The 22,551-nt window shown below is 48.2% G+C and overlaps 11 protein-coding genes across 11 annotated transcripts; 8 read left to right on the forward strand and 3 right to left on the reverse strand.

The window, feature by feature from the left end:
* The first annotated feature begins 1,307 nt into the window (after positions 1 to 1,307).
* Positions 1,308 to 1,775, forward strand: ASPGLDRAFT_44994 (ankyrin repeat domain-containing protein). Its single transcript, XM_022546137.1, has one exon. It carries the CDS (start codon positions 1,320 to 1,322, stop codon positions 1,677 to 1,679), a length of 360 nt encoding a protein of 119 aa, XP_022402692.1. The 5' UTR covers positions 1,308 to 1,319; the 3' UTR covers positions 1,680 to 1,775.
* A 1,093-nt stretch (positions 1,776 to 2,868) lies between these two features.
* ASPGLDRAFT_44995 (uncharacterized protein) lies at positions 2,869 to 3,805 on the forward strand. The gene is made up of 4 exons (XM_022546138.1): positions 2,869 to 2,915; positions 2,945 to 3,151; positions 3,188 to 3,510; positions 3,611 to 3,805. The coding sequence occupies exons 2-4, from the start codon at positions 2,960 to 2,962 to the stop codon at positions 3,702 to 3,704; spliced, it is 609 nt and encodes a 202-aa protein (XP_022402693.1). The 5' UTR covers positions 2,869 to 2,915; positions 2,945 to 2,959; the 3' UTR covers positions 3,705 to 3,805.
* Positions 3,806 to 4,938: 1,133 nt separating this feature from the next.
* Positions 4,939 to 5,555, forward strand: ASPGLDRAFT_1301692 (uncharacterized protein). The gene is made up of 3 exons (XM_022540943.1): positions 4,939 to 4,960; positions 5,061 to 5,229; positions 5,289 to 5,555. Exons 2-3 carry the CDS (start codon positions 5,186 to 5,188, stop codon positions 5,479 to 5,481), a joined length of 237 nt encoding a protein of 78 aa, XP_022402694.1. The 5' UTR covers positions 4,939 to 4,960; positions 5,061 to 5,185; the 3' UTR covers positions 5,482 to 5,555.
* Positions 5,556 to 5,586: 31 nt separating this feature from the next.
* On the forward strand, positions 5,587 to 5,902 carry ASPGLDRAFT_44997 (uncharacterized protein). Its single transcript, XM_022546139.1, has one exon. The coding sequence runs from the start codon at positions 5,649 to 5,651 to the stop codon at positions 5,859 to 5,861; it is 213 nt and encodes a 70-aa protein (XP_022402695.1). The 5' UTR covers positions 5,587 to 5,648; the 3' UTR covers positions 5,862 to 5,902.
* An 830-nt stretch (positions 5,903 to 6,732) lies between these two features.
* On the forward strand, positions 6,733 to 8,166 carry ASPGLDRAFT_24164 (SUMO ligase MMS21; the record flags this gene model as incomplete). Its single annotated transcript, XM_022543365.1, has 1 exon — positions 6,733 to 8,166. The coding sequence occupies one exon, from the start codon at positions 6,733 to 6,735 to the stop codon at positions 8,164 to 8,166; it is 1,434 nt and encodes a 477-aa protein (XP_022402696.1).
* Positions 8,167 to 8,315: 149 nt separating this feature from the next.
* On the reverse strand, positions 8,316 to 9,660 carry ASPGLDRAFT_1301792 (putative mitochondrial dicarboxylate carrier protein). The gene is made up of 4 exons (XM_022540944.1): positions 9,647 to 9,660; positions 9,538 to 9,586; positions 8,571 to 9,477; positions 8,316 to 8,513 (listed from the first exon to the last, which is right to left on the reverse strand). Exons 3-4 carry the CDS (start codon positions 9,473 to 9,475, stop codon positions 8,465 to 8,467), a joined length of 954 nt encoding a protein of 317 aa, XP_022402697.1. The 5' UTR covers positions 9,476 to 9,477; positions 9,538 to 9,586; positions 9,647 to 9,660; the 3' UTR covers positions 8,316 to 8,464.
* Positions 9,661 to 10,757: 1,097 nt separating this feature from the next.
* acuF (phosphoenolpyruvate carboxykinase PCK1) lies at positions 10,758 to 13,233 on the reverse strand. Its single transcript, XM_022546140.1, has 4 exons — positions 12,884 to 13,233; positions 12,752 to 12,827; positions 12,499 to 12,699; positions 10,758 to 12,197 (listed from the first exon to the last, which is right to left on the reverse strand). Exons 1-4 carry the CDS (start codon positions 13,063 to 13,065, stop codon positions 10,854 to 10,856), a joined length of 1,803 nt encoding a protein of 600 aa, XP_022402698.1. The 5' UTR covers positions 13,066 to 13,233; the 3' UTR covers positions 10,758 to 10,853.
* Positions 13,234 to 13,986: 753 nt separating this feature from the next.
* ASPGLDRAFT_1302552 (uncharacterized protein) lies at positions 13,987 to 14,457 on the forward strand. Its single transcript, XM_022540952.1, has one exon. It carries the CDS (start codon positions 14,091 to 14,093, stop codon positions 14,391 to 14,393), a length of 303 nt encoding a protein of 100 aa, XP_022402699.1. The 5' UTR covers positions 13,987 to 14,090; the 3' UTR covers positions 14,394 to 14,457.
* A 1,608-nt stretch (positions 14,458 to 16,065) lies between these two features.
* ASPGLDRAFT_45003 (ATP-binding protein) lies at positions 16,066 to 18,385 on the forward strand. Its single transcript, XM_022546141.1, has 3 exons — positions 16,066 to 16,098; positions 16,153 to 17,636; positions 17,693 to 18,385. The coding sequence occupies exons 1-3, from the start codon at positions 16,080 to 16,082 to the stop codon at positions 18,020 to 18,022; spliced, it is 1,833 nt and encodes a 610-aa protein (XP_022402700.1). The 5' UTR covers positions 16,066 to 16,079; the 3' UTR covers positions 18,023 to 18,385.
* Positions 18,386 to 19,623: 1,238 nt separating this feature from the next.
* Positions 19,624 to 20,070, forward strand: ASPGLDRAFT_33914 (uncharacterized protein; the record flags this gene model as incomplete). The annotated part of the gene is made up of 4 exons (XM_022544375.1): positions 19,624 to 19,635; positions 19,690 to 19,754; positions 19,819 to 19,905; positions 19,965 to 20,070. 4 exons carry the CDS (start codon positions 19,624 to 19,626, stop codon positions 20,068 to 20,070), a joined length of 270 nt encoding a protein of 89 aa, XP_022402701.1.
* Positions 20,071 to 20,161: 91 nt separating this feature from the next.
* ASPGLDRAFT_65185 (putative plasma membrane antiporter) lies at positions 20,162 to 22,232 on the reverse strand (the record flags this gene model as incomplete). The annotated part of the gene is made up of 9 exons (XM_022548865.1): positions 20,162 to 20,469; positions 20,517 to 20,618; positions 20,667 to 21,036; positions 21,089 to 21,137; positions 21,219 to 21,604; positions 21,667 to 21,840; positions 21,894 to 22,000; positions 22,048 to 22,116; positions 22,178 to 22,232. 9 exons carry the CDS (start codon positions 22,230 to 22,232, stop codon positions 20,162 to 20,164), a joined length of 1,620 nt encoding a protein of 539 aa, XP_022402702.1.
* Between the last annotated feature and the right edge of the window lie 319 nt (positions 22,233 to 22,551).

Raw genomic sequence — 22,551 nt, forward strand, 5'->3', positions numbered from 1 at the left:
AAATAAAGAAGAAGGCAAGGAAACGTGCTTCTCTAGGGAATGATTTATTTATCTCTGTACAAGAAGGCCGTGAGCATATACAGCAGCTTGATACACAGCTTAATGAGCAGGTTGATGAGCTTACACCTATGCCTCGTCAACGCGCTTCACCACGCTGTAGTGGCTGTGGGACTGTTGGGCATACAATAAGAAGCTGCCCTAATAAATAGCTAGATATTTTGTCTGTTATATATTTTAATTCAATGGTGTTAGTGGTTGCAAAGCTTCAAATTCGTGGTGGTTGCGGAGGAAGTGGACGGGACGGCCGTGTGGACGGCTCGGCCGTGGATTACGTTAGTGAATCTCTGGAACTTGATTACATCATCACTACCGGGCTGTACATGATGATAATCAGAAGGATCCGAATCGTCTGCGGCACCGGAGTACCAGTATTGATCTTAATTGGACATGAAGGGGAAACGGGATACGAAGTCGACAATAGTACGAACCTGTATATCTCGATTTTTTTTTTTTTTTTTTTTTTGGTGATCGACTTTCAAGGTTGCCATGATACTTTGTGTACTCAAATATATATTTGTGGCTGGCTTGCTCTTCACGCGGAGCTGGTCAGCTCTACTGATCTGCTTCCACTGGGACTAGTTAAACCATGATTTACAATACCCGCATAGATGGAGTGTAAAGATGACCACGACGTGCTGGAGCGTCGTCGCGCACAGAACCGAATAGCACAGCGCCGATTTCGTCGTTAGTGAGGCCCCGTCGCAGATACCTAGAAAAGGTTTCGTGGAAATTGGTGAAGAACGAAAGGGCTAACGCGGTAATCTCAATCTCCAGAACGACAAAATCAGCAAGCAGCCGCAATACAGCTGAGAAACACAGCAACAGATTCCCCTCCAGAGCTGCCTTGTCCCGAACTCACCCCCGAGGAAGTCTCCAGCCTCGGATCCCTCACCTCTCCTACCATCCCGGTCACTGAATGGACCGAACCAGCTGACAGCCTGGAAGCAACAGCCTTCAATACACACCTAGACGATATAAATTTCGCTGACATGGACAACTTTTGTGACACAAATACCGACGCCATGATTTCCACCGATCTTTCTATGGGCTCGAAGAAGCCCGAACATCAGATTCTCGGAGCACCCGTCTGTGGAAACTCCACCCCCCCCTTCGATAATATCAGACCCAGAAGCCAGTCTCACACTATTCCCAATCTTATCGTTTCAGTAATGGAAGAAGGGTCCGGTTCCGCAGCGACAACAGGCTGGATGAGTCCGCTCCACATGGCAGCCCAAAGGGGACATAACCGAATCGTACGCATGCTCCTCCAATATCACCCACTTTGTGATGAGAGGGACAGCGACGGGGTAACGCCTCTGATGCACGCCACCGTTGGTGGCTACGAAGATGTGGTGAGCTCGCTGTTGTCGCATGGAGCGCGGATCGATAGCGTGGATTGCCGAAACCGATCGGTGCTTCATTGGGCGGTGTTACATCGACGGGAGGCTCTGCTCAAGATGCTATTAGCCTACTGCGCGGGCGATCATGCCGTCATTGATGCATACGACAATGCGGGGAGAACGGCCCTGCATACAGCGATTGACACAGGGTTTGAGGCAGGAGTCCACATTTTGCTGCAACTAGGAGCGAACATACATTCTAGGGCTAGAAAGATTTGAAGGATGCTGGGACACATGATAGATCTCTTTTCATGCATCTAGAATCTGGGTCTCATGTTTTTTTTTTTTTTTTTTTTTTTTTGCTCTTATTTTGTTCACTGGCAGACGCACATTTCTATATAGCCGTGGAAGGAGGAAGAAGAAACCATCTAGACTATGGGAGAAACATAATCTTTGATCTTCTCAGAAAAAAGGGCAAGAAGAATGGCGATACCCAGATAGTTAGGACCTCTGTGGTCAACAATATCAAGAAATTCCATGGGCACCTAGCTATATGAAGTTAGATTGAAGGAGGTGAGGGAAAAGATTATCCCTGCCCTGCATACAATTACATCACGTCTATCACAATACTTTGATTTAGAAGATCTCAAATCATGGAGCGCCAGTGGGAGTGAAATATTTTACCATGTGGAACCTTGACTGCAATAAACTTCCTAGTTAACAACACTTTTGAAGTACGAGTAATCTAAATTCTAACCTATCAATGTTACGTAATTGGGCATATATAGACTTCAGAGTAACTGCAGTGCGCCAGGAGAGTATAGATTTGTGGAACTAGGCCCATAGGTCTTGACACTCTAATGAAAGGGCCATATACATACTGTTGACTTCCATATACGCTGAAGACTGATTGATATGCTCGCTGCTCCGACTGACCAATCAGAGCCTGAATTGCCCGCCTATTTACGACGTAATTCTTGCTCATGCCTAATCGTATCCACAGAGGATATGATAGAGAGATAATAGGACCGGGGATTACGGCTATGCAGCCAGCATCCTTTGACTATGGCCACCGCATACACGCATAATGCACTTTGTACTCCTTTTGTCTCTTTGAACTTCTTTCGCAACGACCTTCCCTTTTGCGCTTAGTTGACGGCCGCCAGATTGTTTATAAAAAGGCCGTACGATAGATAGATATCTAGAATCAGAGTTCTTCCTCTATTCACTCCGAATGGTGCCTATGACATCCTTCCGAGCATAGTATTGACACATACTGATTCCTACGGTTGATAACTTGATAATCAGCACATGATTCACTGATACTGCCCTTCTTTTAAAAGCAATAAGCGACACTAACAGCTCATCCCTTCCAAAAATATGTGGCTCCCTGATGCCTGTCATGACTCATGGCCTCGTGTTGCGGCCAATTGTTGGAGAATCCTGGAACCCATTTTAGAACATCCCGTATATCCTGTCTCTTTCTTGTTCTTTTTTTACTTTCTGAAGTGCAAACTGCCTTGGCATGAAGAGCGCTTGCTCCACTGCAACCTGAGGTGATGAGGGAAAGCTCCAAACATCAGACAGTTTTGCCAGAATCATTATGGGCTGATGATTCTGTTCAACAAAAGCGCAGTGGTAAATTTCTTACTGAGCGAGATAATACGGCAAGGTCCCAGAAACTCATTGATCGCTCATATCGCTTTGGAATTCCAACAAAAGCGCACAGAAATGGCCCGTCTCTTTCAACTGTGAAGGAAGAATAACCAAAGGCTAAGTACCATAAGTCATATAATGTTGATCAAGCAGGCTATGGGGTGATTGCTCTAAAGGATGTCGAAGAATTTCCTACTTTCCTGATAAAGAAACGCCAAATACCCAAGTCATGGCCATTTCAGGAAGCTTCGCACAAACATCTAGTGTCATTGACAGACTTCTACACAGAATCCAGCTCGATTTGTTTAGTCTATGAGTACGTGCATTTAGCTATTCCACTAGGCTGCTTGGCAGGGATCGTGGATTTCAGTGAGGCGGATATAGCCACTGTTTGCAGAGAGATTCTAGATGGTCTCATTTATATTCATTCAAGCTCAGCATATTACACGGCTCGGTTGACTGCAGCAATGTCCTCCTAAACAAGAAAGGAGAGATACAATTGGGTAGGCAAAATCTTGCCCTTGATTTCTATGAAGGGCTAATGATATCTCTAGCAAACATTGGAGACAGTATGCTAAACAGCAACATGCTGAGCAACTGGAAGTCAGATGTAGCAGCCGTTGGTTTCATTGTTATCTGTCTCAGTGACAAAACTGCCTTGATTTCAGGAGTCGCTCCTTTGAAAATTGCGCTATCAAGTCCAGCTCGTGGGTTCATAGAAAAGTCAAAAACGGAGTCGGCTAAAGAACTTTTGAATGTAAGATTTTCCCTTTTACAGTCAATATTGAGAAAGGTGTTGACAACTTGTAAGGATGAATTTTTGTATCTAGCAACACCAGGAGGAGCATGGAGCCTAAAGCGACATTATTTTAATGCACTTCCCTTGAGCATCCGGTTCGGCAGCCGAGTTTGTGAAGATAATTAAATTTCATCATGGCGCCGAAAAATGGAGATTAAAAGCGGCAAATAAAATCATGAGAGATTGACTTGTCTAGCTAGGTATCTGAGCCAAGAACCTATATCCCCTGTATTCATACCATCGCCAGCTCAGTAATTAAGAGTTAATCACTGATGTGGAATAATGGCTTGAAACCTAGCCATTCCTAGATAAGCTAAACTCGCAATCAATGAAAGTTATGCGACGGACAGTAAAAATGCAGAAGAATTTGACTTTAGTTCTATGTATTTAAGAAGACTGAAAGACGCAGAATATTGATTATATCTAGGGCCGAAAATGGATCAAGTAGAACATTTAAGTTACAGTACGTATATTGACTTTATAGAATCACTTCTCGGCCGCCTTCTTACAAGAGGTTATTTCTAAGGCTTTGTGATAAAGTATTTTGAAGCATGCCAGGAAACATTTGACTACAACCCAAAATCGGGCCCCATAAAGCATAGTATATCAAAGCCAGAAACGCCTTATATTTCCCTTCGACCCGCGACACCATTTCGTCGCGCTGCAGACCTCTTCGGTGTCGCAGACCCACAATCACTTCTTACTAAAATGAGCAGGGACAGACTGGAGGGTAGGGACAGACTTTGAGCGGGAAGTCACCAAAAGGGTTCGCACACCTCAATAGACATATAAGAGTATTCACGGAATTAAAACTCGCTGAGAAAGCATGGAATTTGCTACCAACCCACTTGGCCAAATGCGGACCTATCTTTCTTCTTCAACCATGTGATATCCTCAATCTGGAATCCTTTTTCAACAAGATCGTTCTCCTCTAGGACCTTCTCGATTCCCTGTCTCTTGTTTCCATCTAAGTCAAAGTCTTCAAAGTGGAATGCGGTGGACCACAATGCCAAATCATGGTCTCACTAATTTAGTGTCGTTTCCCAGTTCCTCCAGCCACTCAGTGTTGTTTCGGGCCGTCTCAGCTGACTGGGCGTCTTTGAATGTGATTATATATCCCGTCTTTGTTGTGCCAATGCTTGCCACGTGTGCGTACTTGGTGGGTTCTGCATTCAGCAGGGCTGACCTGATGTGTGTATATGCAGCCCATGATTTAGCTAGGGGCGTGTTCAGTTGTCGCCTTTCGGTTTCGGAACGCAGGGCTTGGATCTCCTCTTATAGTTCTGCATTCTGGGCTCTTAAGAGCTGTTGTTCCGCTTTAAGTTCCCCAATGGGATCCCTTGAGTCTTCCAGGCTCCTCCTGGTTTTTGCCATGCAAGTCCCGCTCCACACCTGCCATTCTCTAATCTTGATCCGTCTGACCAGATTGCTAGCCCAGGAGAAAGAGATTGCGCCGCTGCTAGGGCCTCCAGGCCTGGTAGCACTTCTATTCGGCCTGGGAACTGGCTACTAGTCGTCTGTATCGTGCTTTCAGAGCCCTCGGATGGGTCCGCTGGTAGGATATTGGCTAATTGTCAAGCGAGGGTGTTGTCCCAGGGACCATGGGCCTCGGTCGCGGCATTGTAGTACCTTATGGTTTCAGAAATACAAGACCAAACAATAGTAGCCATGCAATGTTTATAGAGTTTTTCTAATGAAAAAGACGTAGTTCTTCAATTTGAGCCTAAAAATCATCGTTGTCACACCCAGCCATTAAATCCAAACACCAGCATATCAGCTTTCAGGAAGACATAATGCTTCTTCCACCATCTTCAGTGAGTCTGCTTCTGACTTTCACTTCTAGATATCCAGAGCCCAATTTTTGGATTATTTCATCTATGTCACTCCCTGTAGGGGTTCCGATCACAGCACTTGGGGAGAAAAGCAAGGCCTCATCACCTCTGACCATCAGCCTTGCTGGGCACTTTTACAATACTTTAAGCCTGAAATTCGGCCTGGGCTCCTAGGTCCAGCCCCCAATGGAGTTGGACCCTTTTTCTGTCGATCGCTGTGCAAGGCGAGCTCGACAGATGTCACCCTGAATGCCTAGCGTTTTGTATACTTTCAAATAAAAGATACCATCAAGACGAAAAGTTATAAATTGAATAAGAATGTCCTTGAAATATCTTCCATTCATAATCAAGGATTGTTCTAGGGAAGTTGTGTCTGAGCCATGCCTCTTCAGCATCATTGTGCAGTATAGTACATTTACCAACGGCCGCTCTGAAGCGGCGAGGCCAGGATGGAAATGCCACTGGTGCATCATATGTTGGAAACAAGCGACAAACACTAATAACCAAAAACTCAAAAGTGCGTGGTCCTTCGAGGGAGAGACATCGGGCTTTTTATAGATGCAACAGATGCGTTGAGGCGGCATGTGAGCGGCCCAAAAGCGGCGCGAGGCGGCGCTATCCCTGACACAGTAGGCGCCATACCGCAAAGGGCAATGGTATTCCCGTTGACAGCAGGCGGTAGGGCTCGGCAGAAGCGCGGTTCAATGGGAGCCGTTTCTGGCGCCCCGCTAACCGTGTCATCGTATACTCCATATATAAACAAGTCTATAATATATACATTTTTATTTTATTAAGATATTATCTTCTTCTAATTATTAGTGGTTGAGATATCATGGTTGTAAAAAGGGCCATTTAGTATGCAATATAGAGATGCGCCGTTCGCTTGTGGATTACGTTCACTAACTAAACAATGATTCCCAAAACAGATTAGCGCATCGCGTCGCGTCCTACTCCAGTAGTATTTTCTCCTCCACACACATACATACTTGTACTCCCCAAAGCACCGCATCACCGGAGTACTCTGTACTCCATATAACCCACAAAAATGCCAACAGCAATGCCAACACCCTCTCGCCACAGCCGCTACTCCACCACTGACACCGCCACCAGCGACAACGACAATGACATCCCCACCCTCGACACCCAACTCCCCCCCTACGAACCCCCCCTCGCACCCCTAACAGCAAACTCCCAACACGCCCTCGCAAACCTCGCCCAATCGCACAAACTCAAAGCCCTCCAAACACATATCACGCACGCAGTCGAAAAACTGGGTGACTCGGCGGCGCAGGTTAATGAGCGATTGACTGATGCGAGGGAGCGGTATACGAGGTATATGGCGAGGAAGCGATCCAGAAGCCAGTATGAGAATGATGGTGAGGTAGATGACGATGGTGGAGATGAAGAGGATGAAGAAGTCCAGCGCATCAAAAGAACAGAAGAACAAGTCCACGCTATAACCGAGAAACTCGAGTCTGAAATGCGCGGCATCGTCGATACAGAAGTCAAAGCCGGTGGACTTATCTCCATCCTCGCAGACCTTGGCAAAGAAGCAGAAACCGCGTCGACGACTACACAGCGCCAACAACCCCGTAACACGCGGCGAAGACGAAACCCCAATCCTGACTCCGACGAAGACGAAGACGAAGAAGACGAAGACGAAGAAGACGAAGACTACCAAGAAACCCAACAACAAGCCGTCGAACCACCCAGCCAAAAACTAACCCACCAACTCACAACCGAAACCCAAAACTGGAACACCCTCTCCCTAACCCAACGCTACTCCACAAACAACACCTACATCGGCTTCTACCGCATGGTCCACGACGCCAAGCACCCCGGCGACGACATCCCCCCTCTCCCACACGCCTCAACCTGGTTCAGACACCTCGAAGATCCATCCACCGCCGCAGCCCCTCCACCATCCCAGAGACCGCAAACACGCCGGCACCAATCCACACCGGCTGAGGATGATGAAGATATTGCTATTGAAAGCGAGCGTGTTTCGCTGAAGTGTCCGTTGACGCTGCTTACTTTCCAAGAACCGTTGACGTCGAGGAAGTGCCCGCATAGTTTTGAGAAGCAGGCGATTATGGATATGGTTGCGCATAGTCCGATGATGGTGCCGGGTGATGGTGGGGATCGGAGGAATCGCGTCCGTGCGGTCAAGTGTCCGGTTTGTTCGGTTGTACTGACGCAGGAGGATTTGAAGAGGGATGCGGTTTTGGAGAGAAGGGTTAGGAGGATGCAGAGACAGCAGGAGGAGGAGGATGAAGATGAGGATGAGGACGAGGATCGGGGAGAAGGCAATCGGAGGAAGAGAAGCAGGGCTCAGCGAAAATCCGGCATTACGGTTGCTAGTGACGATGAAGATGATGATGACGATGATGATGATGAAGAAGTAGAAGAAGAAGAAGAAGCGCAGCCTGTTCGGGTCAAGCAAGAAAAGGCCATGTCTCGTGCTCCCAGTGCTCTTTAGTTGTACATATCAGAGTACTGTGAATACAATTGCTATACAGCACACAAAGATTTGAATATCTCGATTGACCAGCTATCCCGACCACACCGGTCGCGGGGTATATAATAACAGACTAACAGTACATAATAAACGCGCTGGATAGAAAGGACGTGTCGTCAGCATGACAGTCATCGCGAGTCGCATAAAGACAATCAGAGGGAAAAGAATCAGAAAAAGTAAAGCCGCCGTCCAAGCAATTCATCTGTTCCAGACAAATGAACACAGCGTAGAACCAATATAAAAAGTTAATCCGAAGAGATTACTTGGTGAGAATGCGAAGATAATCGGCCACGATCAACGTCACCATCCTGTGGAGCAGTGGGTCAGCAAAGAACAGCTAAAGCAGACGGTGTGGGGACACTAACGCATGAGGCGCGATCCGCACATAATACGTGCCAAAACCACGGTAAAACCGCAACCAACCCTCATCCCGGATGACCTTGCCGGCACAGTCCAACATACCCTTGTATGGCACCTTCCCAGTCTGCGGATCCTTCTGCTGCTTCTGCAGACGCGTCTTGATAAAGTCAAACGGCAACGACAAGAAACTAGCAAAGAATCCCGCAATAGCGGAAGCCGCAAACGTCTGGTTCTGAGCCGACAGGTTCGTCCGCGAAGCAAGCTGAGCCTTGGACTCGGAGAAGAACGCCAACTGGCCCAAGTTGAGCGACATGGCACGCACAACAGTCGGGAAAGCACCAGCCCACAACGCACCAACACCCTCAGTCTTCGAGATACGAGCCAGAGCATCAATAACACCACGGTAGTTCGCACGCTTCTCAGGAGCCTTCAGCCCATCAGACTGCATGCGAATAAGAGCCAAATCGGCTGGGTTTCCAACCATAGCGGCAATACCACCGGCAGCGAGACCAGCACCGGCACGCTCGCCAAATGACACGCCTCGGTTGGCAGACTCGGCATTCTTGTTCAGCGTCTTCATGAAGGTATCAAAGAATCCCAGACGAGCAGTAGTGTAGACTGCCTGGCGCAGCAAACCAGCGGACAGACCGGTGTAGAGGTCGGCCACCTTGCCCGTGGCGATGATATCGCGGGCCACGCCAAACGCAGAGGGACGGGGGCCGGTGCGGACACCTTCACCGGCGAGTTGGAGACGGACCTTGATCATGTCGAGGGGCTGGATAACCACGGTAGCAGTCATTCCTGCAAGACCGCCGTTGACGAAGGGGAGGGCTGCTCGGGTGTAGGGGTGGTGGAGGAAGTTGGGGGCAGGCTGGGCCTGGGAGGGAGCTGCTTCTTTGACGGTAGCCATGGCTGTAGACGTTAGTGGATGATCATATAGCCTGGATGAGAGCTATGAGGATGAGCACCTACCGTAGAGATGGAAGTATTACAACGTCACAGAAGCAGAAGCAATAACAAGAAGAACGAGGTAGGCGAGTATATATATACCAGCTCGGGAACGAAACAGAGAACCGAAAACGCAACCAAGACGAGAGCAGGAGAGATGGAAAGGAGATGAGGCGAGGACGTCAACCTTCTAGCCAGATATAATAACCGACGAAACAACGGAAAGCGACGGATCTGCCCGATTGGGTAACTGCGTGCTTGCTCTTTCCTATACTTGTATGCTCTTTCTATCTACGGCATTATATACTACCAATGCCATCCATTCTCTCGCATACTTCTCTGCAATTAACAATACCCAACATGTACACTTATACTAACTGTTCTATCATCCATTGTCCATTCTACAATACTCATACTCTCAAGCACTCATAATACAACGATAATAACCTCCCCCAAAAACGTCATAAACTGCGGGGCCGGTAACTTACATAACAATACATTACACGTACACATCCTTCCTGTCACCCGCTAGTCCGTTTTAAGTAACCACGAGAACCGACCGGGATCCCGACACTCGATATCCTACCCCGTATAGCCATAGCATGAACCGAGTACATATCCGTGCCAGTTTAGTATCTTGATAACCATTGATAATGAGTACTATAACAGAATAATTGATACTGATACTAGTTAGTATCAGATACTATGGAAGTAAAAGGATGTATTCCCTCCGCCCGAATCTCACCCGAGGATATACATCTGCCTTGGTACATGCTACTACGGTGTATACTAGCACGGTTCCATTTCTCCCGCATCCCTGTCACCACTGAATTATATTCTTCCGTTATGGGGGTACCCCTCGGGTGACGGTCCGGTATGTGTTTTGTCGCTACTGTTGTTAGCACACGGGTCCACGGACCGTGGCTGATGAGGCCAATCACCAGCCCATAATTACTAGTTCAATGGGGTGTAACTGCCAATGATGGATCCCGCGGGAAACTGCCGGTAAATATTTTTACCTAGATCTAATTCCCGGGGTCGGTTTCCTGGTTTTCCTGTCAGCCGAGATAGATGCGTAGTGGCTGTCTCGTCGGTAATGGTTGTGGCAAGCATCTTATCATCATCATCAGAGGCCTAAGCATGCTAGTCACGATGCTACAGGCAATTACAGATTCAAGTACGGAGTATGAAGTACGGAGTAAAGAATAGGATAAAGTATTCAGGTATCAATGATATCATTCTTTTCCTCTGTACATAAAAATGAATACAAATATCAAAACTCACGCCATGCAATTATTTAACCCAAAGCAAACAAAGGAAAACAACAATAAAAAACGAAATCATTGAACCACCGGCCCAGCGGCAATCACATCTTCTGTTGCCTGATCCGAGTACTTGGTGAAGTTGTCGTTGAACAACTTGCCCAGCTTGTTAACCTCGCCCTTGAAGCTTGTCGACGCAGTCCAGCTGTTCTTGGGGTTAAGCAGCTCCGAGGGAACACCCGGGCAGCTCTTGGGAACGGGCAGGTTGAAGACGTCGTACACTTCGTACTCGGCGTTGGCGAGCTCGCCGCTGTGGATGGCGTCCAGGATGGCACGGGTGTACTTGAGCGGGCAACGCTTTCCACCAGTGGTAGCGCCAGCACCAACCCAGCCGGTGTTGAGGAGCCATGCGTTGGCCTTGTGCTGCGAGATCTTGTCCGCAAGCATACGGGCGTAGCGCATGGGGTGCAGAGCCAAGAAGGGCTGAGCGAAGCAAGACGAGAAGGTGGCCTGGGGCTCGGTGACACCGTCCTCAGTACCAGCCATCTTGGAGGTGTAACCAGAAATGAAGTGGAACATGGTCTGCTCAGTGGTGAGCTTGGAGATCGGAGGCAGGACACCACGGGCATCGCATGTCAACAGGATGATGTTGGTGGGGTGGTTGTCGCTAATGCAGGGGAGCTTGGCGTTGTCAATGTACTCAATGGGGTAGGCGCAACGAGTGTTCTCAGTCAGGGTGTTGTCATCGTAGTCGACTTCACGGGAGATGGGGTCGAAGACTGTGTTCTCCAGAACCGATCCGAAGCGGATGGCGTTGAAAATGTCAGGCTCCTTCTCAGCAGAGAGACCGATGCACTTGGCGTAGCAGCCACCCTCAATGTTGAAGACACCAGTGTCAGTCCAGCAGTGCTCGTCGTCACCGATCAGAGCACGCTTGGGGTCGGCAGAGAGAGTGGTCTTGCCGGTACCCGACAGACCGAAGAAGACGGTAACATCGCCGTTCTGACCCTCGTTGGCAGAGGAGTGCAGAGTCAAGACGTTGTGCTTGACGGGCATTTCGTAGAAGAGGATAGTGAAGACACCCTTCTTCATCTCACCGGCGTACTCGGTACCGAGGATAACCATCTCCTTCTCGGCGAAGTTGATGGCGACGGAGGTGGCCGAGGTCATACCCTCGGTGAAGCGGTTGGCGGGGAAAGAACCAGCGTTGTAGATCACGTAGTCGGGGTGGAAGTGCTCAAGCTCCTCACGCCTGGGGCGGATAAGCATGTTGCGCATGAAGAGGGCGTGGTAGGCACGGGCGCAAACAACCCGGACCTTAATACGGTAGCGCTCATCCCAACCGGCGTAACCGTCAATAACGTAGATGCGGTTACGGGTGTTGAGGTAGTCGACAGCACGTTCACGGTTGATCCGCCAGACCTGAAGGAGTTTAGTTAGCCTCAGCCCTATAAAATGATGTAATGACACGTGATGCGGCTGATGGAGTATGCGGATCACGCTATGCCTAAAAAGGCAAATTGGTCACATGCCCCTATCTTCGGGTTGTACACGATAAGGGATGCATAAATGCCTCAAACGTCGCAGGAAGACATGTCACAAAGTATCCATAGCAGCGGCATTTTTTCATGGCAAATTGGAAAAATGCCGCTGCCAGAAAGCTTGACCGCGACGACGCAAGGGAGAGTGCATGGGCAAAGAAAATGTAACAAAGAAAACTTACATCAGTGGTCATGGGCTTGTTCACGGGTCCCCACCAGACATCGTTTTCTGACGATTCCTCCTTGACGACCCGCTTATCTGAGGGAGAACGGCCAGTTTTGGCACCGGAGTAGGCAGAGAGAGCACCGCTTGAGGTGATGGCAGAGCCGGTTTCGTAGACGAGAGCATCTTCGTAGAGGGCAGGGACAGAGGGGTTTGCGATCTGACTAGTTAGTATACAGGCATAAGACTTGACAAAAAGAGGAGAGACATACAATAGCGACACGGTTGTAGTCAATGTGTGCGTGCTCATGGAGCTCCTCCTCGAGTTCAGTGTGACGGTTACCCGGCCTGGGACAGTTAGTTGCCACGTCCAGACAGTAGTAGAAGGGAGAAGGAAGACATACTGGACACCACCAGGGTGGAGAGCGGTACGATTCACAGAAGTAGCAACCATATTGGCGAGAGAAGTAGAATGATAATTGTTATTGCGCTGCTTTGCGACTTGTTGTTCAAAGAAATCTGAATAGAGAGGACCAGATTCTCTCGGGGGACCCGGGGGTATATGAATGTTCTGCGAAGGGGCCATGATTCGGTGGTTCGCGAGTTGGAGAGCAGCCGTTGAGGCGGTTTGCCTTGGGTTCTCCACACGGGAGATGTCGGACTAGTGGCGATGATCCGAAAAGACCCGAGTAAAACCCCAGATTATTGCGAGTGGGCACGAATAGGTTACGGAAGCGCTAAGAATGGATAAAGGAATAGACAGGGGGGGGGGGGGGGATTGGGTGGAATTGCGAGAAAATCACGCGTGATTTTTGGTGCAGGTATGCAGGAGAAAGTAAGTTATAACTGTCCCATACAGAGTAGAACAGGAAAGAATGATTTTGTCACGATGGCCACGACTACGCAGTAATGACGTTACGGTCTATAAAGTTCAACCAAGTCCATAGTGATAACCAGAGTAAAGCAAAGAAACGAATAACCCGAAACGAATTCTATTCACCACAACTAGAACACAATAATGCCATGCAAACGTAGTGATCCGGCTTCGTGACGAAATGCCGGTCGAGGGGAGCACCATCGATGCTCTGATTGGTTACCGACCATCCCCACTTACATAATAGCCATCCAGTCGCTGGGCCGAGGGTACCCTTGCGGGCAGCCAATCAGAATACGCGCTGGTCCTGATTTCGCATCAATGGGAGAACTTATTGCCGCTGTCGTTTTTGTATGGTACGTGGTAGTACTAGTATAAGATCCTTTTCTCCGTTGCCACTACAGTACTCTTGGAGAGTACTCTGTAGAGTAGAAGCAGGGACCATGAATCGATAGTTTGTGCTCCGTATTGAAGGGAGTAGTAAATGCGGTCTACAATGACAAACGGTCTCGACCGCAGGACTCGGGAAGGCGAAGACATTTCGGGAAAGATTACGTAGTGCTGCACGAGATGCATCAGAACAAGAGCTTAGCCTGCTCCATAATTGATAATGATAGCCCATCTTTAGGACTACTCCTGACTACTCCCTACAAAACCAATCCTGCACTGCTTCCGAGTCGGAATGTCAGACATTCCGATGCGGCATTTTCAGTTGGTCAGAACAAAGCCCTCCCTATATGTCCCGGCTTAGATCCTGTTGCAACCGGTTCCTTGTCCTACATTGCCCGAAGTGGACCTGCCGAGTCGGGGAGGAGGGCATGTGCTTTATTCACACTTCTGTGACCATTATTCAGTGTATACCCCAGTTATTCATAAGGTCCTTTCCTCTGTCTGGAGACTCCGCAGTTCGGATGCGGGGTACAGTAGTTCAAAGGATTGTTTCTTGGTTCTGTCCGGTGACTCTTTTTTTCCGATGTCACGGGATTCTGACCATGTGGTCTGGTGTAGTCACGCCCAGTATAACTGTAGAATCATCCTGACCACTCGTCGCACTTCGCCCAGACCGGTTCTTTGATCCAAGGACCCCATCAATATTTGTCCACCTTTCTCAACAGGAGCCCTCGATATTCTCGTTGCCGTCAATTCGCCAACCCCTGGTGAAGGTAATCAAACCACACAGCGCCCCAGAGATTGGGGGGAAATCTTCGAATTTCTCCGTTTCATCGTTGAATTTCTTGGTCTTGCCTCCAAAACATGTACCAACATCATGCGCATCCATTTGCTGTTGTCACCGCTCTGTAGCCGTGCTGGTCCGATGTTCTGCCTTTCCAGAAGATGATTGACATCGTCAATTATCCATTTTTCATCGGTGCAAAGGGTCCTTCGATAATTAATGTGCCTTCTCTGACCTCGCCAAAGGGTGAGGTGGTATCCTCGAGCATGACGCTGCATCCAGTCACAGTTGCTGAAGGTCGTGCATTGGCCGTGATTTTCTTATATACTACGGGTAAGTTGATAGATGCCCACGACCATGTAGGCGCACGTTACTCCGATGCAACCACCCCCTAGCTCTTGTATGCCATATCAGATCGTACAGGGATGCTATATTCCCACATGCCAGCCAAGTATCAACACGAAGCGCAGAGAAATTGACGACTGGGAATCAACGGCGACTTCGCGCCCGAAGATGAAGAAGGAACTCGAGCCCACTTACTAGTCCACGACTTACGACCGCCTTTCCTCGATGGCTGCCCATGGCTCGGAACATTTGTATAGGTTAGGAAGGCCATAAGAGTAAAAGTATGACCTGGGTGAATCAAGGATGCATCGGCAAAACATTCATCACAGTAAGAGAAATCGTGGCATTCCTGACACTTATAGCCTTTTTATAATTTCAGCGGTGCAAGAATCGCAGAATGGAGCTCGACCTTTAAGAGATTCAACAACAGCATTGATGTCGTCGCCGGAAGAATTCATATGCAGGATAAAACCGTGGAATAGATACCGTGATATCGAAATATGTTACTATCTACTTTTATCACATCATGAGATCGACTTGAAAGTGAATACATTAAGTGCATTGCATTCACAGCCTGACTGAGGGCCAAGTGCAGTTGCCCTATTTGCCTTGTCCGTGGGAGAAATGACACCGAAACAAAACAAAAAAAAAAAAAAAAAAACAATGATATTACACCGGTAGTAGGGGCAACACGCCGGCAACCAATTGGAGGACAAAGAATGCGAATTCAAGATGAATTGTATCCTTTCTTTGAGGTATATACCCCTGTGGGAAATCCCGTAAGTCATGATTTTGAGTCAATGATGGGTTTGACAAAAGTACTAATAAACATGGAAGATAGAAAGTCGAGGAAATTGACACTGTACACGTATCGCATCAAGGCTGAAGCCTAGAGAGTTGATGCAAGGCTACAGCCTACGTCCGACCCTGGGCTAGCGGCGCAGATCTATTGCTTACCATGTACTTTTTTTTTTTTTTTTGTCTCGTATTGAGGCTCTACATCTCCGCGCACTGCCACGGAAGTGTCGCTATCTAGCACCACTATGTAGATCATCAGGCTGATATGCAATGGACCCTCGTTCGTGACTCATGGCGGATTGCTCGGGCAAAGTACGAAGTGTAATGGCAAACTTATAAATGTAGAATAGATGCCTTTGGTCTCACAATGACATTCCAGTATATCTCTTGTCTAACACAACTGCTGAAAATGGGAGATATCTCTACTGGTAGGCCATCTGATTCCAAAGCAATGTCTGCACATTAACTAATGTGTCCTTCAGAGGAAAAACAACAATCTGCCCAGTTCGCCTCGACGGGCTCCATCTGCCAAGTCCACAACCTATACCAAACCAAACCCGATGCGAGAGGTCGATCCTCATGGACAAAAGAATACCCCGACGACCTCGTGCAGCCTGCCGAGAATGAAGAATCAGGCCAGTACGCGCTGGTTGCACGGAATGTCAAGTGTTATGATGGACGTAAATCTCTCCAGGTCCAGTCGATCGTGGTGCAGAGTCAACCGCTCAAGACGTTCCTGGACAATGTGATGACAGGATATCCCGGCATTACAATGAAGCTTGACCGTGTCGAGTTCAACCGGCCGTTCAAACCATTTGTCCACCGGTGGGAACGTTTTGTGGAAGCGAGGGACAACGAGCAGGACGTGACAACCAAGACTCATGTTGACTTGCTTTACAGGGTACTAGATGAGGAGCTTCGCGATGTTATATCTTCTAGGAATAACCTTGTTGCGAACGGTGTGATATCTCATGATCTCCTCTGGACTATCTTCGAGCCAGGTGACTTTATTTTCAGCCTTGTGGACGGTCGCCAGCGCGCCTTTTCGTTTGAATCGGGCGATATAAACCCCAAGAGCGGGAAATTTGACATGGAGGGAAAATACATTGACTTCGATGGAGATGGGTTCGGCTACGTGACACACGAAATGTCGGTGCCTGCTTATGAGGGAACATCAGCTATCTCAGCGCTGCCAGCCTTCCCTCTAGTATATCACAGCGACCATGCCACCATCCGGAGACACCTGACGGCCCGTGGAAAGCTCTGGGAGGATCACCGGGGATACCATTACAAGCAGTATGAGGGCATCGCCAAGACTTACTTCTTCAATCGAGAGATGAAAGTCAGCATCAGAAGCCGCATTGTCATTGACACGAAAGCATACACTACTTTCAATCCAGACGATGAAATATACCTTGATTCTGGCATAGCAGACAAGCTTTCCGATGATCAGCGACTGCTTTCAACTCCCATAATTCGCGGCTATGCCCTGAAGGATAAAAGGTGGCTGGAATTCTACATTGACGACGTGCAAGATATCAAATGGGATGCCCGGGCATTTGATTCCTTGGTACTGCCTCATGCGCAGCAAGATCTCAAGCAGCTGATCCTTGCATTTGCTGATGCCCACTCTGAGAACCTCGATGGCTTTGATGATATTATTCAAGGGAAAGGCCGCGGTGTCATCATGCTCCTCAGTGGCCCCCCAGGTGTGGGAAAGACTCTTACTGCAGAGAGCGTTGCAGAGGTCATGAAAGTACCTCTTTACGTACTCAGCGCAGGTGATCTTGGAACGAGCCCCTCAAAGGTCGAAGATAGCTTGAAAGACATCCTTTCCATTGTTCCAAGGTGGAATGCTGTTCTTTTGCTTGACGAGGCTGACGTCTTCATGGAAGCGCGTAATGCGACCGATCTGGGACGGAACGAGCTTGTGTCCATCTTCCTGAGAATGCTCGAATATTACGAGGTAAGCAACTATAAACCCCCCCCCACACCCAGCAACACCAATAACACATTATTTAGGGATTCCTGTTCCTTACGAGCAACCGCGCGGAGAATATCGACCCTGCCTTCGAATCCCGCATCCATGTGTCTCTGCGTTATCCGGAACTCAATACGGCATCGAGACGGCAAATCTGGACGCAATTCCTTGGCGATGCGTATATCGGAGGCTTCTCGAGTCAAGAGCTTGACCAGATGGCGGAGGTGGCGCTGAATGGTAGACAGATCAAGAACGTGCTCAGGACCGCTCATCTTTTGGCGAGGAAGCAGGAGGCGAAACTTGCTTATTCACATATCCAGACGATTCTGACCTTGAGGGGATCTGGTTCGGTGTCAGCAGGAGAGACTTAGGTTTTATGATAGTCGCCATTTTACCGTGTGCAGATAATGACAAGATGCGTTGGGAAAATATGTAGTTAAGTTCCTAGGCCTTCACTCGGTTCGGGCCGGGATGACCCAAGGATTGCCTACGCAGTGAGTCCTAGACAGGATGACCACACGCCAACGCTTTGTACAGAGACGACTTGATATCACTTCATATCCTCTACTCAAGTGAATGTATACATGTACCCCCAAAAATAAACTAGCAAACAACCCCATAACCAACCAACCAATCACAAACAACCAAATCAAATCCTGACTCACCCATAAGCGGGGTCACGATAGCAATTTCCCTTCTTCAAATCCAACATCTTCTCTCCAAAACACCCCTATCAACGAACCTATTTACATACCAGAACTACCATTCCACCAAGGTACCCAACGTATGTGGGTTGATCTACTATCTACCCGAGAATACCAACTAACTGACTTCTATAGATCATCATGCCCGCCCACAAAAGCTGCCCCTCCTGCGGTGCCGGTATCCCCGGTGAGACTAAGACTTGCAACGCGTGTGGAAAGGTTTGTTTTATGGGAACCTGATTATATTGTCGACCAAGTGTGCTGATGGAATAGACCTGCCCTGTTTAAGCGAGAAATCGAGGTTATTGCGGAGGATGTGGACGATGATACGAGAGATGAGATATGATGGATGAGATGAGATGAGACGAGAATGAGATAATGACAGAATGTGATTCTTGATTTCAGCCTTATGATCGAGTAACACAACCATAAGTAACACAGCAACTGCTATATCCCGTACCAAATCCCCGGCATGATCAACGATGACTCGACCCTCTCACAACTGTCCTACAATCCCTTCCCGATTATAATCGCCGTGCCGTGTATTCCGTCCGAGTTTACCGTTAAACGGTTTTCATAATTATAGTAGTAGTAATGGTCCGTCCAACCAGGACTGCTCCATTAGCTATCAATAGCCTGCGGTTATATATATAGGGCCACCATATGTATAGATCTTCCGAAACGTGAGCATAACATAACCTGATCTCACATAAGCCACGGGATAGCCTTAGCGAAAACAAGTAGATGAGCATACAAGGCATTTATCCTTCCATACCCGATTTCCCGTTTCCAGCATCGAATAGTCGCATGCTGACGACACGGAATAAGCCCGGAAGCCAGAAATGACCAACTATTCAGGCACATACTCAGCCTTACGTACATAGACAATCTCACTTGACATTTCAATAGCCACCTCTTCACCAACACGAAGGCACCAGCTCAAGGAGTCCAATAGCAATACCAGCGATGTGGATGCTTACACCCAGAAGTACTTGTACCAGTTAGGGCAAGCAACCAACGGTCAGCAAACATCATATTCTGCACAACCACCGCATACATGCATATCCTCAAACCCAATCATCAACGGGACCAGAGGGAAAGAAGAGCATTGGATGATATGCTATATAGCCGCCTTGTCTGTAGAATTTCCGTTTCAACTGGAGCAATTGAAATGGAAGCATGGATTGGATTGAGATATTTAACGGTTAGATGTTTCCGCTGATTTGGAGAGTTCTTATGTCCAAGAGGATTAAGAAGTCTGGTGCAAAATGACTCAAGTTGTGCGTTTCCGAAATCTAACCAAGTCTTCTAAAATATCTAACAGACTCATCTAGAGACTCGCAATCGGCTACAACACTCCCGCAGCCTACGAAAAATACGGCAAAGATATTTGGGACCTGTGCTACCACCCTTATCCCCATATTACACAGAAACATCCAAAGTCTAACAATATCGAACGCCAGAGTAGAAACCAAATTCAGTGAACTGGGAATCGAGGAATTCGGACCCTTTCGTTCAGCGCAGAGCTACCCTCCTGTTCAGTTTGTTGGGTATGTCTAGTCACCCAAGTTCATGGATCTTTTGTGTTATTGCATGCTGATGTGGCTAGTCTCGAGGTACCGTATAATGTCTCGTTATATGACTTGGGGAGTGTTAAGCTGGGGGATGGTATTTGGACTGATTTTTCGGTTGTGGATGAGTATTCAGAGAATTGAATGGGGGGTTTTCTGAGGAATGTTCTTGTTGTTGTCGAGTCCAACGAATCAATGGAAAAATTAGTTGCAGATAGGGATTATCGGATTGAGTTTATTTGATCGACGATAACTCAACCTCAACCCTCTCACAAACAATAGACCCCGTGTCATCTCGCTCCGTATCCCTCATGTCCCCTGACTCATCTGACACCCTCGAAAACTGGTTATTCACAATAACCGACTGTCGCTGACCATCCAGTAGTATGCTGTTGTTCGGCAGCGGCTCGTTTTCAGATAACATATGGATTTCCACAGGGTGGTCGCGGACAGGCTGTACTTTGAATATCTTATATAAAATGTTGAGAACAGGGACGGAGAGACCGTGGACGATAATTGAAAATAGAACAAGCCAGTATACCACTACATCAGGTGTCAGTCTCTCGTCGTGATCTGTGTGATGCACATACCAGGTCTCATAACAGCTGTTAACTGGTTAATCTCACTATCACTCTCCCCAGGTCCCGGGAATAGTCGACGGGCATATTCGACATACGAAATCGCCCCGATTCCTACATTGTCAGCACATCAACAAATTGGGTGAAAGAAGGAAAGCAAACCAATAGGCCCAAACCACCCCAAAAACAACCCCTCCCTCCAATCCCTACAAACCCCCCTCCCCAAAAACTTATACCCCAGCATCATCGCCGGGACCCTCCGAAACAACATCACCAGCACCCCCAACCCTACCAGTCTGCTCACTGTCAGCCCTGAGGACTGGGGCATGTGGAATTGGTCCCACGGCATGGCAGCGCCTAGGAAGAGGAATGTTGCGAAGTTGAGGAGTGTTTCGAGGGTTGCGTTGAAGGAGTCGTGGCGGGATTGGGTTTCGACGTGGTAGGCGCCGTTCCAGTTCAGTGCGCAGCCGGCGATAAAGCAAGCGAGGGTTTCGTCGGAGCCGATGCAGCCGCAGAGGCCGGTTAGCAGGAGCTATACATCACTTAGCACCCATATCCATATCCAAGAAATGAGGGGGACATACCCCCATCGCAACAGGAACCAACAAAAACCCCTCCTGGTCAACCCACCTCCTACAATCCCGTGAGCAACAAACAACAAAACACAACAGCAATAGAAATGCCTACCTCCTCACCCCAAACCCAACTCCCCACCTACCCAAAATTCCAACGAACCCACCAATTAAACCCCCCAGCAAAATCATATACCCAACCCCCTCCAAAACCCAATGCCCAAGCGCCACAATCCCCCCACCCCCAAACCGCCCCTTCCCCACACTATCCAAATACCCCGGCACCCCGCGCTCCAGATCAAACTGCTCCAGACTAAATGTGTTCTCCGGTGTTTCTGCGTACCGCAGTAGCGATACGGCGAGGAGTAGGAACGGGAAGCCGAAACCGTCGTTTAGGCCGGCTTCGGCGGAGATGAATTCACGTAAGCCGCGGCGGACGTAGGTATCGGAGAAGGGGCCTTTGGCGATGGATTGGCTGAGGAGGGGATCTGTGCAGGTTATGCAGGAGGATATTATTAGGGATGCGAGCTTTTTCGGTTCCAGGTTTTTATGTTAGTTTGGTAGGTTTATTCGTGGAGCTGGGGACGTACGAATGAGATATCCGGAACCATGAGCATAACACATCCCGCACTCACGAGCCACGATATCATCATGAGCGGAAGTAGACAAATAAGTAACTCCAGTAGGCACTCTTTGATATATCGCTTCGGTAGCTCGTAGCCTACCTTGACTAGTTGAATGCCGATGACGAGGCGGGATAAGCCCTACCAGCCAGACATCAGCACCTGAGCCACGAGAGGGAGAAAGAAAGAAATACATAGGCAATCTCACTCGTCCCAGCAGTCTTATCATATTCCCATTCATTCACACGGAGGAATCGAGCACCGATAGGTCCGAAGGCGATTCCGGTGATGAAGGAGGGTACTGCGGGTGTTAGGGCTGAAGTTGGGATCGTGGTAAATACGGCTTACCGGTTTCGCCTAGGTACCATCGTTGTTTGGTTTTGAGGGATATGAATCCAAAGAGGAGGATGTAGATTCCTGGTTGTGTTTGGTGTTAGTTTAGCTTGTGGGTATGAGAATATGGAAAGGAGGAAGGTACCCGAGAAGGTGAGGACGATGTTTAGGTTAGTCACATCGAGGACTGGATGGAGCATCCTTCTCTTTCTCTTTATTTGCCTTCTCTGGAAACAGTAATAGATCGCTATTGAACGTCTCTGTTGGATATAACGTCTAGCTTTCTTCGACTAAACAAACAAAACAACGAGGGAGAAACATGCTGGTCATCCACCAAAACAAATCTATCAACGAGATAAAAAGACAGCAACGTCCGATCACTTATCTCCCCCTGTTTTCTATAATTACTACATGTTGTACCAGGTGCTTGCTTTTGATACCTCCTTGCAGGAAACATATCGACCCTTGTCAATTGGCCTAGATCGTTGCCAGCTGGGCTAGGTTATCTTGGAAGTGCGA

This window comes from Aspergillus glaucus (assembly GCF_001890805.1).
Source record: "Aspergillus glaucus CBS 516.65 unplaced genomic scaffold ASPGLscaffold_6, whole genome shotgun sequence".
Lineage (NCBI taxonomy): Eukaryota > Fungi > Ascomycota > Eurotiomycetes > Eurotiales > Aspergillaceae > Aspergillus > Aspergillus glaucus.

What these genes read in the sequence shown, in the direction of transcription:
- ASPGLDRAFT_44994 (XM_022546137.1), top strand. Translation starts at nt 1,320, where the DNA reads ATGCTCCTCCAATATCACCCACTTTGTGATGAGAGGGACAGCGACGGG.
- ASPGLDRAFT_44995 (XM_022546138.1), top strand. Translation starts at nt 2,960, where the DNA reads ATGAGGGAAAGCTCCAAACATCAGACAGTTTTGCCAGAATCATTATGG. An exon ending in ATGGCCCGTCTCTTTCAACT is followed by an intron (nt 3,152 to 3,187) that starts GTGAAGGAAGAA and finishes AAGTACCATAAG; the next exon opens with TCATATAATGTTGATCAAGC. An exon ending in TCAGCATATTACACGGCTCG is followed by an intron (nt 3,511 to 3,610) that starts GTTGACTGCAGC and finishes TGATATCTCTAG; the next exon opens with CAAACATTGGAGACAGTATG.
- ASPGLDRAFT_1301692 (XM_022540943.1), top strand. Translation starts at nt 5,186, where the DNA reads ATGGGATCCCTTGAGTCTTCCAGGCTCCTCCTGGTTTTTGCCAT. An exon ending in CTCCTCCTGGTTTTTGCCAT is followed by an intron (nt 5,230 to 5,288) that starts GCAAGTCCCGCT and finishes CCAGATTGCTAG; the next exon opens with CCCAGGAGAAAGAGATTGCG.
- ASPGLDRAFT_44997 (XM_022546139.1), top strand. Translation starts at nt 5,649, where the DNA reads ATGCTTCTTCCACCATCTTCAGTGAGTCTGCTTCTGACTTTCACTTCT.
- ASPGLDRAFT_1301792 (XM_022540944.1), bottom strand. Translation starts at nt 9,475, where the DNA reads ATGGCTACCGTCAAAGAAGCAGCTCCCTCCCAGGCCCAGCCTGCCCCC. An exon ending in GTGCGGATCGCGCCTCATGC is followed by an intron (nt 8,514 to 8,570) that starts GTTAGTGTCCCC and finishes ACTGCTCCACAG; the next exon opens with GATGGTGACGTTGATCGTGG.
- acuF (XM_022546140.1), bottom strand. Translation starts at nt 13,065, where the DNA reads ATGGCCCCTTCGCAGAACATTCATATACCCCCGGGTCCCCCGAGAGAA. An exon ending in CTCCACCCTGGTGGTGTCCA is followed by an intron (nt 12,828 to 12,883) that starts GTATGTCTTCCT and finishes TAACTGTCCCAG; the next exon opens with GCCGGGTAACCGTCACACTG. An exon ending in ACTACAACCGTGTCGCTATT is followed by an intron (nt 12,700 to 12,751) that starts GTATGTCTCTCC and finishes CTAACTAGTCAG; the next exon opens with ATCGCAAACCCCTCTGTCCC.
- ASPGLDRAFT_1302552 (XM_022540952.1), top strand. Translation starts at nt 14,091, where the DNA reads ATGTCCCGGCTTAGATCCTGTTGCAACCGGTTCCTTGTCCTACATTGC.
- ASPGLDRAFT_45003 (XM_022546141.1), top strand. An exon ending in GAATGCTCGAATATTACGAG is followed by an intron (nt 17,637 to 17,692) that starts GTAAGCAACTAT and finishes CACATTATTTAG; the next exon opens with GGATTCCTGTTCCTTACGAG.